The following is a 16,614-nucleotide window of genomic DNA, read 5'->3' as shown; positions in this document are numbered from 1 at the left end:
TCTGAGATTCCACAGTCTGTTCCATGCTTCTATGTCTCTGGATCTATTTTATCCAACATTTTATTACTAGTATGTTCATTCGATCCCACATACAAATTAGATCATGTGATACTTGTCTTTGTCTGCCTTATTTTGCTTAGCATGAATTCAGAAAAATGACTTCAAAAAATGTAGTCCTCTTGATAAATTGATCCCTTTAATATCTTATAACTAACTAGATGCCCAGTGCATGAATTTGTGCATGGGTGGGGTCCCTCAGGGTGGCCTGTGGGGATCGGACTGAAACTGGCAGTCCAATGCCACCTGCTGCTCCTACCTACTGTTCCTGCTCATCCTGGCCCCACTGCACCTGCTGTGGCTTGCACCCAGTAAGTCCCTATCAGGAGAGCCTCATGCCACTGCAGTGGCACTCACGAGCCCTGAGCCCTGTGTCTGGCGCTCATCCCAAGTGGGGTGGAGAGGGGCCCGGGATGCCATCAGCCCTCTGGGCAGGTGGTGGAATGTGCCAGCTCAGGATCTGGATCCCTCCCACTGACATTTGCGCTGGTTGTCGGGAGGGGAAGCAGCTGAGGTGCCTGAGGCCGACTTCCAGGAGTCCAGTGGCACTGTCAGGATCGTGCTGGTGGCACCGGTCCTTTGGTGCCTGGCCAGTTCTCTGGAGATTGGACCTGCAGGACTACTGAGGGAGTGAGTGGCTGCTGCGGGGCTGGTAGGCTGCCTGGAAGGGTAGGTTAGTTGAGTGGCGCTCCCGCTGTGGGAGAGCACTGACCACCAGGGGGCAGCTCCTGCACTGAATGTCTGCCTCCTGGTGCTCAGTGTGCGTCATAGTGACTGGTCCACCCGTTGTTCGGTGGTTAGATTTTCGGTTGCTCCTGCCTGCCACTCCCACTCATCCTGGCCCCTCTGCGCCTGTCCCAGTCCTGATTGGGAGAGGCTCGCACCACCACAGCAGTGCTTACCAGCCACGAGAACTGCATCTGGCTCCCATCCCAAGAGGGTTGAGGGGAGTCTGGGACTCTATCCCTGCAGGCCACCTTGATGGACCCCACCCATGCACGAATTCGTGCACTGGGTCTCTAGAATATAGATAATATTCTTGCTCTGAAATCTACACTTGTATCAACAGAACTGCTACAGTTTTTTTTGATTAGTGTTAGCATGGTACATGTTTTGCAAACTGTCACTTTTAACCTTTTGTCTTTATTTTTGAAGTGAGTTTCTTGTATGCAGTATATGGCTGAATTTAGTTTTTTTATTCAATCTGATGATCTCTTTGAATTGGGTTGTATAGACTCATTTACATTTAATGAAATTATTGGTCAAAGTTCAAGTGATATTATACCACTTAATGTATAATCAAAGACATTGTTTTAACACTATGTGACTAGCCTGTGATATAATTAAAGACTCTTAAAACAGCACACTTCCACTTCTCCTCTCTTGGCCTTGTGCTACTGCTGCCATGCATTTTATACTTAATAGTTCATATATTATCAGTGCTATTCTATATTATTATTAGTTTTCTTTAAACAATAAGTTATCTATTAAAGAGATTTAAATAATAAATATCTTACATATTTACCCATGTAGTTACCATTTCTGGTGCTCTTCTTTGTGTAGATCCATATTCCCATCTGATATCTCTGCCTAAGGACTTTTTAAAATTTATTATGGGAAGGTTTGCAGGTGAGGAGTTCTTTGAGCTTTTGTATGTCTGGAAAAGTATTTAGCCTTTACTTTTGAAACATATTTTTACCAGGATTAGACTAATTGAACAGATTTTCCCCTTTCATTATGTTAAGGATGTTACTCCACTGTTTCCATGCTTGCATTATTTTTTTTGACAGCAAATCTACTGTATTTTGATTTTTGTTCCTCTAGACGTTATGTCCTTTTCCTCTGGTTATTTTTCTCTTCATGACCAGTTTTGAGCAAGTTTGATTATGGTGTGCTTTGGCACATTTTTTCTTCATTTGTTTTGTGCTTGGGGCTCATTGATTTTGGAGTTATGGGTTTATAGTTTTCATCTTCCAACATTTTTTTTTTACTGTGTCCTTCCTTTCTTTTCCTTTGGAGATTCAAATTACATGCATATTAAGCTGATTGAAGGTGTCCCATGGGTCACTGATCCTCTATTATATTGAGTCTTTTTTATACTGTTTCATTTTCAAAAGTTTCTATTGCTATGTCTTCAAGTATACTAATCTTTTCTTCTGTGATGTTTAATCTACCATTAATTCCATCTGGCACATTTTTCCTTGTAGATATTGTAGTTTTATCTCTTGCAGTTCCATTTTGATTTTTTTTTTTAATTTAAAAAGTCTTCCATTTATCTATTTACTTTTGTATTTATGGGTGAGATTGACTTATAGCTTTTTTTGGTAGGGCCATTTTTTTTTATTTTAGAATCAAGGACATTCTAACCACATAAAATGAATTGAGATACTTTTTAAAAATTTTTTTTTTTATTTTCTGGACTATTTGGCAAGAGTTTTATTTACTAGAACTCAGTTGTACTGGTAGAACCAATTGGCATGGCATTTTGTTGTGGAACATATAAACTACTGATTAATTTTTAAATAGTTTAAAAAGATCTTTCAATTGTTTTACTTTTAGTTGAGCCAATTTTGATGTTTTAATATCTAGAATTTATCATTTCCATATAATTTTTCACATTTGTTTTTAAAAGTTTTAGAAACAATACACTCTTCCATCAGTATAATTGCTGTAGTTTCTGTAGCTATGTTTTCCTTTGCATTACTAATACTTTAAAATTTTATTTCTCATTTTAAAATTTTATTTTGTAGGGTTTATTATATTTTGTTAGACTTTTTTTTTTTAAAAAAACTACTATTTGCTTTTGATTATCATCTCTATCCTGGTTTGTTTTCTATTTTATTATTTCTGATATTATCTTATGTTTCTCCTACTTATGTCACCTTCCGTTCTCCTTTTTCTCCTCCTCCTTTATCTCCTCCTCCGTTTCTTCTCCCTCTTCCTCTTTGTTCTTTATATCTTTAAAGTGAGATACTTGGCTCGCTAACTCTGAGGCTTGCTTCTGGTCTAATATGTGCATTAAAGCTTTCTCTCTAAATATTTTAAACAAGATCCCACAATATTTTAATACTTATTTTTTGCTAGTTAGTTTTTTATGTTTTCTGGTGACAACTATAATGCCTTCTTTTAGTTGTTCAGATGTACCTTTCCAGATATCTGAACTTTTTGGGATTTCTAATGTTCTTTAGACATTACTAGGAAACTCTTGCACAGTGTATTAGAGATTGTCATAGTCATTTCTCCAACACTTTGAAATTTATGGAGTCTTTATTTATGGATCAATTTGTGCTCGACTTTCATAATGGTTTTGTCTGCTTGAGAAGAATGGAGTGTATTCTTCAGTAGTGGTGTTCGTTATTGTGCAGTGTCATTTATATCCATTAGATCAAGCTCGTTAATATATGTCATCCTTATTCTCTCTTTCTCAGCTACTGAGAGAGGTTTTGGCATCAAGGTTATTCTATTCACAAAGAATGAGTTGAGGAACTCTTTCTTTTTATTTTCTGGAATGATTTGTGCAAGAATAACATTTTATTTTGTGTTTTTTTTACTAGTAATGTTTGGTAAAACTCATATGTTGAATAAAATCTCCCATGATGAGGTGGGTTTGTCAATGTTGCTTTTCAGTTTTGTCACTTTTTGCTTCAGATATTTTGAAACTAGATTCTAGATGCATGCACATTAAAACAGTGTTGTCATTATGTAGGGACCGCATTATCTTCATGAATGCTTTATTCCTTGCAGTCCATAGCTGTTTTTTTGGTGGGCAGGGATATCTTTTATTCATGTTTTGATTCCCAATTTATATATATTTTATAGAAATATAGGTGAATTTGTAAACAGCATGTCACTGAAGTAAAATTTTTAAAAAATCTAGTATGACTATATTTCTCTTTTATCTGAGGAATTTAGATCATTGACTTGCATTCTCATAAGTGATCATTTACACCTTGTCCTACCAACTTATTTTATGCTTTTATTTTTCTTACCATTTATATGTGTGTGTGTTTTTTCTGATTCTCTTGTTCTCTTTTTCTATATTTTTTCCCATCTGTTATAATAGTTAAGAGTGTGGGATCTGGAAATCAAATGTCACCACTAGCCTAATTTTATAATCCCCAGGCATGTTGCTATATGTTTGTCTCACATGTATATGTTAAAAATACATGGATTGTCATGTATTTTTAAATATACAAAACATGATAAACATATCATATACTTATACTCTTTGAAATGACAGACGGAAATCTGTTATCTTAGAGCAATTTTGGGTTTGTAGAAAAATAGAGCAGATGGTCTAGAGCAGTGGTTCTCAACCTTCCTAATGCTGTGACCCTTTAATACAGTTCCTCATGTTGTGGTGACCCCCAGTTTTATTGTTACAAATTGAACATAATTAAAGCATAGTGATTAATCACAAAAACAATATGTAATTATATATGTGTTTTCAGATGGTCTTAGGCGACCCTTGTGAAAGGGTCGTTCGACCCCCAAAGGGGTCGCGACCCACAGGTTGAGAACCACTGGTCTAGAGAGTTACCATATAACCCATTGTCCAAGTTACTCCACCATTAACCTCTTGCATTAGTGTGGGACATTTGTTGCAACTGATGAAGAAATATTCATACATTATTAACTAAGTTCACATTTATGGTTTTGACAAAGGTCTAATGATATGTATTCATCATTACAGTATTACACAGAATAGTTTCTTTGCCCTGAAAATATCTCTACTCCACTTATTCACCCCTGTATACATTATTTTGAATTACTATATATATATATATATATATATATATATATATATATATCTTGACTTTAGAGAGAGAGGAAAGGAGAGGGATAGAGATATAGAAACATCTGTAATGAGAATCATGGATTGGCTGCCTCCTGAATGCCCCCTACTGGGAATTGAGGCTGCAAGCTGGGTGTGTGCTCTGAAGGGGAATGGAACCATGACTTCCCAGTTCATAAGTCTATGAACGGGCTGGGCATTCTTTTGAATCTTGATTTTTTTGCCCTTTTGATGTTCTTGAACATTATAATTTTCAGGGTAGCTTAGTCCATCTGATTTGCTATAACAAAATAGCACCGACTAGGTGCTAATAAACAACAACCATTTATTTCTCACAGTTCTGCATGCTGGAAGTTCAAAGTCAGATTGCCAGCATTGCTGGGTGAGGGCCTTCTCTCACAGACAGACTTGTATCCTCAAATGGCAGAGGGAGCTCTGGAGCTCTGTGGCCTCTTTTGTAAAAGCACTAATGCTATCCCTGAGGGTTCTACTCTCATGACCTAATGACCTCCCAAAGACCTACCTCTTAATTGATCACATCAGGCATTGGGATTTCAACACACAAATTTTGGGTGGGAGGAGAACACACAGACCATAGCAGGAGGTTATTATCTATTCTCTGATTCATCCATTTTCAGTGTTGATTAGTGTTTCCTCTCCATTGATACACCTTAAATTAATTATCTGTTCTGCTGTTGATAGGGTGTAAGTTGTTTCCAGGATTTTGCTATTATAGATGATGCTGCCTCAATATATTATAGATTCTCTGCCTCATATAATCTCTCTGTGAAAATATATTAGTGTGTCTGCAGGGTGTCCACTTTGAAGGGGAATTAGGGAGTCAAGGGATTTTTAAAAAAATAATTAATTCTTTATACTATAAAATGTATTCTAACTACCTCTTTAAATAAAATTTCTATATGATCCTAATGAATCTAACCTAATTTTTACTTTCTGTTCCTCTAATATGCAACATTCTCTTACCTCTGAGTTTAGTCAAATTCTAACTTTCCTTTTCTCTAACTTCCACCCATCCCCACCTTGATAACCCAGCATTTCTTTCATGCTTCAGTCTTAAGTCATTTGTGTAAGAGACTTCTGACTTGAGCCCACATCTGGATAAATGTCACTCCCTGGTTACCTGGCGAAGGCCTTTGGGTTGGCTATTTCCCACTTGCCTATAGCTAAATTCCCCAAGGTCAGGAAGCAATCAGAGTTCACCCCCCTGTCCCCTGTGCTCAGCATAGTGCCTGACACAGAATGTTGTATGCATGAATGAATGTACAGCACCAGGGTTATCTCAACAATGGTGGGAACCAGCACCTTACCTACAAATCACTGACTGGGTCATTACAAGCTCCATTGTTAAATAACAGGAGAATAGACTTCAAGTGTAGAGGACCAAAGATAAGACCTCGGGACCTGGTCATGGACATCGAGGACAGGGCGTCTCAGGTGTCAGGCATGGCCAAGGGAAATGTTCATAAGGAGATGTTTTCAACTCAGACATTTTGAGCGAGCACCTGCCTGACTTGACCAGCCAGGAGATCCTCAGATAATGAACCATGAAATCCTGCTATGTGGCAGCACTACGCAATAATTTTTCATTTGCCACCAGTCCGCTTCAGGGATCAAGGACAGCAGAACACATAATCGACTCCTGCACGTTATTGTAAAAGCATATTTTAAAGTTACAAATATGGTACATTGAGTTAATGAGGTATGTTCTTGTGGCGACAAATATTTACATTCCACATATGCCCGTGGATGTCAAGAGTGTAAGTGTTTCATTTTCTTTTTCTCAGGAGGCTGGGATGCAGATGGAAAAGGCCCTAGTGTCTGGGACACATTCACCCATCAGGGAGGAGACAGAGTTTTCAAGAACCAGACTGGCGATGTAGCTTGTGGCAGCTACACTCTGTGGGAGGAAGATTTGAAATGTATCAAACAGCTTGGATTGACTCATTACCGCTTCTCTCTTTCCTGGTCACGTCTGTTACCTGATGGGACGACAGGTTTCATCAACCAGAAAGGCAAGTGTTTCTTAAAAATAGAAGGTTGCAGCTTTAATTCAAGGTTATTGCTGCCGCCTGGCATAATTAATCCAGTATGCTATTCTGCCGTGTAGCTTGGAAATTGCAAGTTTGGGGAGTGATTATGGGATACATTTTTTGAAATGGGCTTGCATTAGCTTTCTCAATAATATTCTGGATTCCCTTAACTGCAGATCTTTGTTGGGAGGGGGTAAGGAATAGATGGGCAGGAAGAGGGTTGGAATAAGTGTTTTATCTACATAGGGTCTTACTGGAGTGTTAACTTGAAGGTGAATTTTCAGGAGTTGTATATACATTGTTTTCAGTTGTGTTGTGTGGGGATGAGTTAGGAAAAGCCCTGGAAAACTCGAGGTGATTCTGAGCATTTCATAGAAGCTGAATTCATGGAGCTAATGAACTAGCACAGAGGCTAGCACCAAGGCATCTGGCGTCTATGTACCAGGGTTAAGTGCTAGATACGTCACTTCCTATCTATGTAAGCATCGCTTGGGCATCTCTTGGTGCCTCCATTTCCCTACAAGTAGAAAGGGATACTACAGTTGTTCCTACTTCAAGAGTTGTTGGAAAATTCAACAAAATAATCTTTGTAGTCCTTACACTTTCTGGTATATCATAGAATCATTCGATAAGTGTTAGCTATTTTTTGTATTATGCCTTGTAATTCAAAGGATGGCGCCCTATTTGAGAGACTGTCATTTATGAGGCATTTATCATACATTTTTTCTGAAAGGTAAACTTATCACAGTTTACAGAGGTACACATCCAAATCCAGATATTTTGCAAATGGTGGGTCTGGAAATTAAATCTAAGGTCTTCTTACCTCCTTCCACACAACAGGGCTGGCAAACGATGACCTGAGGGCCAAATTTGGCCTGCCACCTATTCTTGTCAATAAAAGTTGTATCACAACAAAGTCATGCCCAATCATTACATGTTGTCTATAGCTGTTTTCCCACCACAGTGGCAGAATCGAGCAGCTGGGGCTGAAGCATTTAGGCTACGGGCCTAAAATGTTTACTATCTGGTTCTTTACGTGAAAGTTTGTGACCCCTGCACTACAACATAATGGCCTCTTAATAAAGAACCTTTATTGCTACTTTGTCTTAGAAAAGATTTTACACTATTCCTAGTGTTGGAGGGAAGTGAGGCAAGGGAGGTGCCTAAGTTGCAAAATTTAAGGAGTCATTTAAGATGGGCAATTGCAGGCACCTGAGGGAAGGACCTGCTTGCCTTAACACACTTCCAGCCTTCACTGATAGTAAGGGGTTCTGTGTGAGTGGGTGATCTGATTCTGTACATAGTAAGAACAACATCTGATAACAATTTCTAGATAGCTGTGTGCACTTGCAATGCTCATTTTATGTCAGGTTGGATCTCTACCTTATGACATGGAACCACAGCTCATAGACTCACATGTCACCTAGGTCCTTAGAGTAGCCTCTACTCAATGGGAAAAACATAAGATTAGCAGGTTCATTGCTTGATTCTAAAGACATTAGCCCTATGACTAACTGCTGTTGGTTGAATGTCTTCTTTCTTGACATCACTAGCAAGTTTTATTTTTTATTTTGAACAAAAGTTAATTTGTGCTTCAGTTTTAAAATGAACTCATACTTTTCTACCTTCTTAATCCATCACCTGTATCTTCTCTGTTCTCTGGCACTATCATATCCCCAAGATCTAAAAACTAAGAGTTATCTTTGAATATTCTCTTTGCATCTAGTTGGTTGTCAAATGTGACCCATGCTACTTATGTCTCTTTAACTTCTCCCCTCCTAGCCATCTTCTCTGCCTCTGCCCTATTTTAGGTGTTTATCATTCTCATGAAGGACTTTTTGATATATCCTTGACAAGTCTATCTACCTTCACTCTCTTTCTTTGACTTTTAATTTTTTTTATACAAAATGCGACCACAACAATTTTTCTAAAGCTTGGCCCAAGTCATTTGGTTTACATCATCCCTGCTAAAAACAAAGCAACTTAAACATATATTTAGTCACCCCAAGCCTCAATGTACAGTCTATACTCCTTCACATATCAGTCTGGGTTTTATTTGACTTAGTCTTAACGCATCCCTGACTCATGACAAGCTGCAATTCCCCCATGTGTATGACCCATGAATTCCCTGAGCTTGCACCCCACAGCTTGTTCAATATACTACATAATTTTCCACCTTTGTCAGAATTTTAAGTTCTTCCTTTTGCCTGAAATGGTATTTTCTTAACTCCCAGTTATACCCCCTGAATGTCTACCATCCTGTTAAGACCTAACACAAATGTTTCCTCTTTTTAAAAATCTTCTCCTATTCCTAGACAGGAGAAATCTTGTTTTCTATTTTCATAGCACTTTGTAAAACTCTTAGGGTATTTCTCACATTCTTCTCTCTTAGTGTTATCATATCCCCTGTTAGACTGTGAACACATGAGTTGAATTTAATTCAACAATCATGTATTAATTGTCTGTGTGTCAGTTGTGCTTGGTACTCATAACGAAGATATGACAATCCCTTGAGTTGCTTATGGTATAATGAGAGATAACTCTGTCTTGTTCATCCCTGTGACCTAGTCCAGTGCCTTTCCAGGAGGAATTCAGTAATCATTTACTGAATTTAATCAAATAAGGTCAATAATAATCATAAAAATCACTCTCAGGGCAGGAAAGGTTGCTTTTAGTGAGATGTACTATAAGACACTCACTGTGCCTATTTTATACCTGCTTTTGTTGATTGAATGCTCCTAATAGTTCTACGAGTGAGAGAATTCTCTAACCAGAGGGTTTCATGGCAACCTGGGTCTGAGCATAAATCTGCTAAAATGACAGGTTTCATTAGGGCTGATTCAACCCTATCTGATGTCAAAAACCTAGTATCTTTTCTCAACCCATTTACAACCTCACGGAATGACTTGTATTATTTGTGCAACAGTTGCCTTGTTGGTAAAATGAAGTAGAAACACTCCATTACTACAATGCTGTACACTATTTTAATCCATGATTCTAGGAGTTTGGAGTTTTCACTGAGCTTCCATTTGGTTGGTAAAAAAACACACACACACAGAAAACTCAAAAACAGAATGAAAACATAACCCATCAGCTCATACTATAAGTCCATAATTCCTTATCTGAAATTCTAAAATCCAAGTCTCTGAATAATGAATCCTTTTTAGTGAGTTTAGTTCTAAAACTAATTTGGCAGCAAAAGCTGACCTAAATGGATATGAAAAATTTTTATCATCTCAGTTTCTTCTGCTTGATGAGGATATTTATATATTTTACTGCAGAAATATTAAGGGATACTGATTCAGACACCACAAGCGGTGTTAAACTTAATATACGGTATTTCCTTTCTACAATCCAAAATTTTTGAGCACATTGGACCCCAAGATTTTCAAATAAAGGATGGTGAACATGTACCAATGACAATATATCAAGCTACTTGATACCAACTTCAGGTGGACAGAAGTTCATGGAAAACACTGTAAGCCAGTAGTTCAAGGGCAGCAGGCAGAAAAGCTGGAGGGGGTTGGTGGTGGGACTGGAGTCTCTGGGGCCACCTGAACAATGAGGGGAAGTCACTCATGCAAATCTCACATGAGCGTCATGTACTCCCAGCACGGAGCTTCTTGTGTTTGTCTAACTTTTGTAAAACCATAGCTGATTAATATCACAGGCTTCTCCATGAACAAGAGGGAACTGGAGGTCCTTCCAGGAGGCAGAATTTCAATAAGCAGCTGCTCACTCTTGTGCGGTGATCTGTTGAAGCAATTGGAACCATTTTAACTCAGAAAGGCCATAATTTGTTTTTTTCTGTTTAAATATTTTCTCAAGGAGCATGAAAAGAATTGGAAATCTCGTGTCACTGTTCTTTCCAAGAACCCCCCTTTGTGTGTGTGTATGTATTTGACTCCCTATTTTAAAGCCTGATTAGAAGACATTTGGAAGCTTATAAAATCCTGTGTTGCTAAATTGGAAGAATATTTTACAAAATGGAATTGTTACACAGTCTTTCTCTTTCAAATGTCAAGTATTCAAGGTTTAATAAGAAGAGATTGAGCTGGTAACTGAAATCACATATTTCTGTATTTCGCAACTGTTCAAGTGCATTTTCATATCTGCCACAAGTATGAGTTTCGGGTGATTAGTAAGAGACTCAAGTATTAGAAATAAAAGAAAAAGAAATGCTTATGTAGAATTTCTTGTTCACTTTAAGATTTAAAATATGAGCACACTTAGCAGGGATGTTAAGTAAATAAATTAACACCAGAAACTGTTATTGATTTCTTACTCTATGTTGAGCAATGTGGCAGCCCCCCTCCCCAAATTTGTCCACCTCCTAATTCTTAGAAACTGTGAATATATTCTTTTACCTGGTATAAGGGACTTTACAGACATGATTAAGGTAAGGGTCTCTTGATGGGGAAATCATCCTGGATTACCTGGGTGCTTCCAGTGTAATCACATACATCCTTACAAGAGGGAGGCAAGAAGATCAGGAAGAGAGAAGATACAAGGACTGGAGCAGAGCTCAGAAAGGAGAGAAGCTGTTACTGTCCTAGCTTTGAAGATGGAGGAAGGGGCCATGAGCCAAGGAATGAAGGCAGCCTCTAGATGCCTGGTTAGAAAAGGAAATGAATTCTCCTTGAAAGCCTCTAGAACAGATGCAGTCCTGCTGACATCTTGATTTTAGCTCAGAGAGACTCATTTTGAATATCTGATGCCAGGACTGTAAGATAATACATCTGTGTTGTTTTAGGCTACTACTGGGTTTACGGTGATTTGTTACAGCAGCAGTCGATGACTAATACAGGCAATGTGCCAAGGGAACCTATGGCAATGAAAGAAATTGATTGTGTGAGTCTGGAGAGGAGTGAACTTAGAGAATTATCATATGTTTGACACATGTAGCCACTCTATCAAAATTAATTCTGCACTAATACATTAATAGTTTGCCTAGGAGGATTCCAGTTCAATTATGGTTTATACTGAGACATCATTTTTTGCAAATTTCAGCCACACATTTTCATCAGGGAATTTTCCCAATTTCTTTGTTCTACATAATCCTGCTCCACTCCTGGCCACAGCTGACTGGATGAGGGAAAGAGTTCTTTGTGACATTGGATTTGTGTAACCTCATTGAAGAAGGTCAACTTGACCTGTTGGTTTCTTTTTCTCAGGGGTGTTTGGAATTGAGGAGCGGAGAGGCTGGGTTGGTTGGTGGTGGGCCTTGGCAGATGAGATGGCCATTTTGAAACATGGCAAATTGGATGCATAAAGAAAACTGGCTCTGTGAGAAAGCCAGCCACATGGTCGGCGTATCCAGAAAAGCTGGAATGGGAGAGATCAGAATTTCCTGACACAAAGATTTTTTCAGTTCCCAGCTTTGAGTTCCATTTGCAATCATTTTCTGTTATTTGGTAGTTGATATCTCTTGATCATTTCAAAGAATGCTCACTGCATCCCAATACCAACCAGTCACCGGCTCCTACTGCCACTTTTATATTTGATTTAATCTGAGTGGTTTGCATTTTTCTTATATCCAAAAGCTCTTTAACTCAAATATGCTTCATATTTCCAATGGTCAGATAAAAATAAATAGTCTTAATTAAGAAAGAGATGAGGGTAGTAACAATATAAAAAGACCATGAAAGTGTCAATAATTAAAATAACCAATCCTTTTCTAATATCCAGATGCAGAGCAGGGTCCAAGTGACAGCTAAGGTTTCAAGATCCCTAGATTGGTAACAGATGATCATTTATAATATGCATTTATATGCATTTATGCAGAGAATTGTATCAGTCTGGTAAAACTAAAGAACACCTTGATGGGTTTTCCTATTTTGATATCACTATACGCACGAGGTGGCACTCTTACTATTCATACTACAGATGAAGAAACTTGGGTGTCAAGAGGCCAGGTGCTTTGTCCATGACCCTTTGACTGAATTGTCTGACTCCGGAGCTCTAATCTTTAAAACCTCCCTCCACTGCATCACGGGAAAGTTTCATTGCAACATCAAATAAACCGTACAGACCAGAAATAAAATGCTCCATTCTAGGATGTTAAGGATTAATTATGAAATCCTTTGTTGTTCAGCCATGCTGATGTATGAGAAAAAAAATTAAGTAAATTTTTAATCTTCAATATAACTGAGAATTATCATATTGTTTTAATTACATTGATTGCTATCATTAATGACTGTGCCATATCTAATGATGCTTACAGGAGATAAATCATCGATTCCCCCCCAAAAGATAAACAATATCTGAGCCGGATCACCAAAGTAGGTGATTTTTAAGGCTAGAAAAACAGAATCCCTACATTTCTGGTTCTGAAACATCAGTAAATGGGAGAAATAGAATGTCCCTGTGGGAACGGTCAGTCTTTGCAGTGAGACAAATGGGTTTAAATGTTGGCTGTGCCATATGACAACATGGGCACTTTAAGTCCAGTTCTCACTCTCTCAGAGTCTCAGTTTTCCCTTATGTTTATTAAGGATAAAAATGCCCACCTCTTGGACTTAAGTATGAAAGCAAAAAGTTGATATCTTTATATGCAAAGGCAATGGAAGGAATTGGCTCTGTGAACCTTAACACAACTCAATTCCAAGATGATTCCATTATACCATCTTTGAATATCCCATTTTACAAATGAGGATGTGTGGGTTTACAGAGGTCGAGATAGGATGATGGAATGGTCTTTCATTGAGAGAGGAAAGAAAAATTTTATAAATTTTGGTGAGTGTATTAGTTTTTTATTGATGCTGTAACAAACTACCACGAACTTAGCTGCGTACAACAACACACATGTATTACCTTAGAATTCTGTCAATCCAAATTCTGACAGGTCTGGCCAAGCTGCGTACAGGGCTGTGTTTTTGTTGTTGTTGTTGTTTGTTTTATTTTGTTTTGCTTTTCTGAAGAATGCAGTCTTGTTCTTGGCTTTTTCAAGTTGTCAGGAGAATTCAGTTTCTTGTGGTTGTTGGGCTGAAGTCTTCATTTCCTCGATGGTTGTCAGCTGAGCACCATTTTCAGCTTCCAGGGTCCACCTACATTTCTTGGTTCATGGCTCCCATCTTCCATCTTCAAAGTCAGCAAAAATGGGTGGAGCCCATCTCATGTTGTCAGGTTTTCTGTTACCTCTTTCTGACCCACTCTTCTGCCATCCACTCCTACTTCGCAGGACTCCTGGTTAGATTGGGCCTACCTGAACAATCGAAAAATCATTCCATCTCAAGATTCTTAACCTTAATCACATCTGCCAAGTCCCTTTTGCTATGTACTAGTAAAGTAACCCATTCACATGTTCCATGGACAACTTGGGGTAGGGTGGGGGTCATATTCTGACTACCCAGTGAGTAATGGCATTCAAGTGGTTCTTCCAAGTATGGAGTTGTTATCCATGATTCACATTATGTTCCAGTTTGCAAAATAAATGAGCCATTGTTTAAAACACCAACTTTTATAAACAGGCAGACAGCACATGACCTCACATAATTTGGCTTCTGCTTACCTCTCACCATTCTGATACCTCCTCTGATGAGCTGTATGCTCTCCTCATACTGAACTTTCTGTTTCCAGAAAAATCCATATGCTTCTAAGAGAATAAATATGCAAACGACAATGGCCAGGCCATATTTGAGGATGAAATTCAGATCGACTATGGAGCCCAGGAAGGCAACTGGATACGCTGCAGCAATCACCCCGGAAAAGTCAGAACTTGGACAACAACTGCCAGTTTCTCTGTTTTTAGGCTCCCCCGACTCCTGCTTCCAATTCAGAATCAAGCAGAGATAGCCAAATATAGTCCCCAAACCAAGTGTTTAAGATGCCCCACGTCTGCCCTGTGCCAAAAACCTCTAATCAGCACGTACACAAAGGTCCCCCCTTTATCACCATAAAACTTTCCCTCTTCCCTGACAGCCTTTGAGTCTCTGCCAAATGCAAGTGCTGATGGCTGACTTCCTCGCTATAGCAAGCTCTGTTCACATTTGGGTTTTGTTGTTGTTGTTGTTGTTGTGTGTGTGTGTGTGTGTGTGTGTGTGTGTGTTTTATTTCCATACCTCCTTTGTTCTTTTGACATTTGCTTTCCCCTTTTCTCTTCTTAGATCACCCTTTTCTTTTTGCCTTCTGGGTAACTTCCATTTATCCTTTGAATATCAGCTTAGCTGTCACTAATGACAATAATAATAATAATAATAATAATAATAAAATAGTTAGAATGCTGGCTAACCTATCCTAAGCCTTTATATTATGCCAACAACAGTGCTAAGCATATTCACGTTTTCAACTCTTTAAACTCACATAGCAATTATTGAACTGGGTTTCTATTATTGTTCACATTTTACAGAAAGGGAAAGATAGTTCAGAAAGATGAAGTCACTTGCCAAGGTCACTGAGATAGTGCAGGAGTTGACATAGAATTTAGGTAGCTTGGCATCATGGTTCCCTTTTTAAACTATCATGCTACATTGCTTTTAGAACAAATTTTCAAATGCTCTCAGTTTGCAATGGGTATTCTTTATCACTGGCTTAAATAGCATTCTGTACTTCGTCTTTAACTAGTAAGACTGTATTGTAATTGTTTATGAATTTATCTAGAGTCCCTACTAAATTATAAGCTCCCTGAGGACAAGGACAGTGTTTCATCTTACATCTATGTTTAAGTCCGGTATACAGTAGTTTCTCTATAAATGTGCATTTAAGAAATGCATAAATTAATGATTGACTGAAGGAAACACATACAAATGTCTATCTTGTTACTTTTTTAAAAAATTGGAGGATACTGTGTTAAAGAAAAGGGAAAGGGACCCTATTTCTAGGCAAACTTTTAATGTAACACAATTCTAATATGAATTTATAATTATTGTCCAGGAAACAACCTTTCCAAAGCAAGGATAGCTTATCTCTTCTCAGTGTAGGCTACTTCCTTACTCTTATACTAAAATCACACAAAGTACTATCATCAGCCTCTCTTCCTATAGTCTTTTCAAGTTAAGAGTCATCATCAGTTTGGACCTGACATCATCTTGGCATTGGTTTCTGAGCATCTCTGACTTAATAACACCTCTGAGCTCTGCCACAATTCTGCAAGCTCGCTTTCATCACATACCACACTGGAGAGTCAGCAGAAAGCCAGAGCCAGGGGTGGTGTGTATTCCTAAGGACTATGACATAATTTTAGAGCAGACACCCCAACCTAGCATTCCTGACATAATTTTAGAGCAGACACCCCAACCTAGCATTCCTTAAGGTCCTAACTGTCCTATACGCCACATTCTGGGACAGGTGCTGAGCCTTTGTTCATGCACAGTGCGCTTTTCTTCTTAGACTTTTGAGACTAATGGTTCTGGAGAAGCACTAAGGCAGTTACCTGGTTAAATTCTTTTACTTTATATTGATTACTATTGAGATTTACTCATTCACTCAAATATTTATTGAATATATCTACCAAATTTCCAGTATTATGCCAGGATTTGGGGAATCCAAAGGTAAAATAGACAAAGTTTTTGCTAACAGGGGGTTTGTATTCCAGTGCAGTTAAAAGGCAAATCTTACATATAAAAAATAAACATCTTAAGTCTGTAGCAAAAACTTTGTCTATTTTATGTGATAGCAACTTTCCCAAATGTATCCCATTCAGAACACACATCTTCCACAATCATGTCACCCCATTACTCTCCCACTCCCTAATTGGCCAGGCCAGTCTTCCTT

At 38.3% G+C, this 16,614-nt stretch overlaps 1 protein-coding gene across 1 annotated transcript in view; it reads left to right on the top strand.

The window, feature by feature from the left end:
* The window catches only part of LOC139007473 (cytosolic beta-glucosidase), a 117,815-nt gene that overhangs the window by 28,240 nt on the left and 72,961 nt on the right, over positions 1-16,614 (top strand). The window contains exon 2 of the mRNA XM_070410949.1: positions 6,658-6,885. Coding sequence (XP_070267050.1) covers positions 6,658-6,885 — 228 coding nt within the window. The remainder of the gene's footprint in view (positions 1-6,657; positions 6,886-16,614) is intronic.

This window comes from Myotis yumanensis, unplaced genomic scaffold (assembly GCF_028538775.1).
Source record: "Myotis yumanensis isolate MYYU_CA2020_CCGP unplaced genomic scaffold, mMyoYum1.0.hap1 SCAF_1, whole genome shotgun sequence".
Classification (NCBI taxonomy): Eukaryota; Metazoa; Chordata; class Mammalia; order Chiroptera; family Vespertilionidae; genus Myotis; species Myotis yumanensis.
The sequence above is the reverse complement of the archived record's forward strand: the minus strand, read 5'-3'. Positions and strand labels throughout refer to the sequence as shown.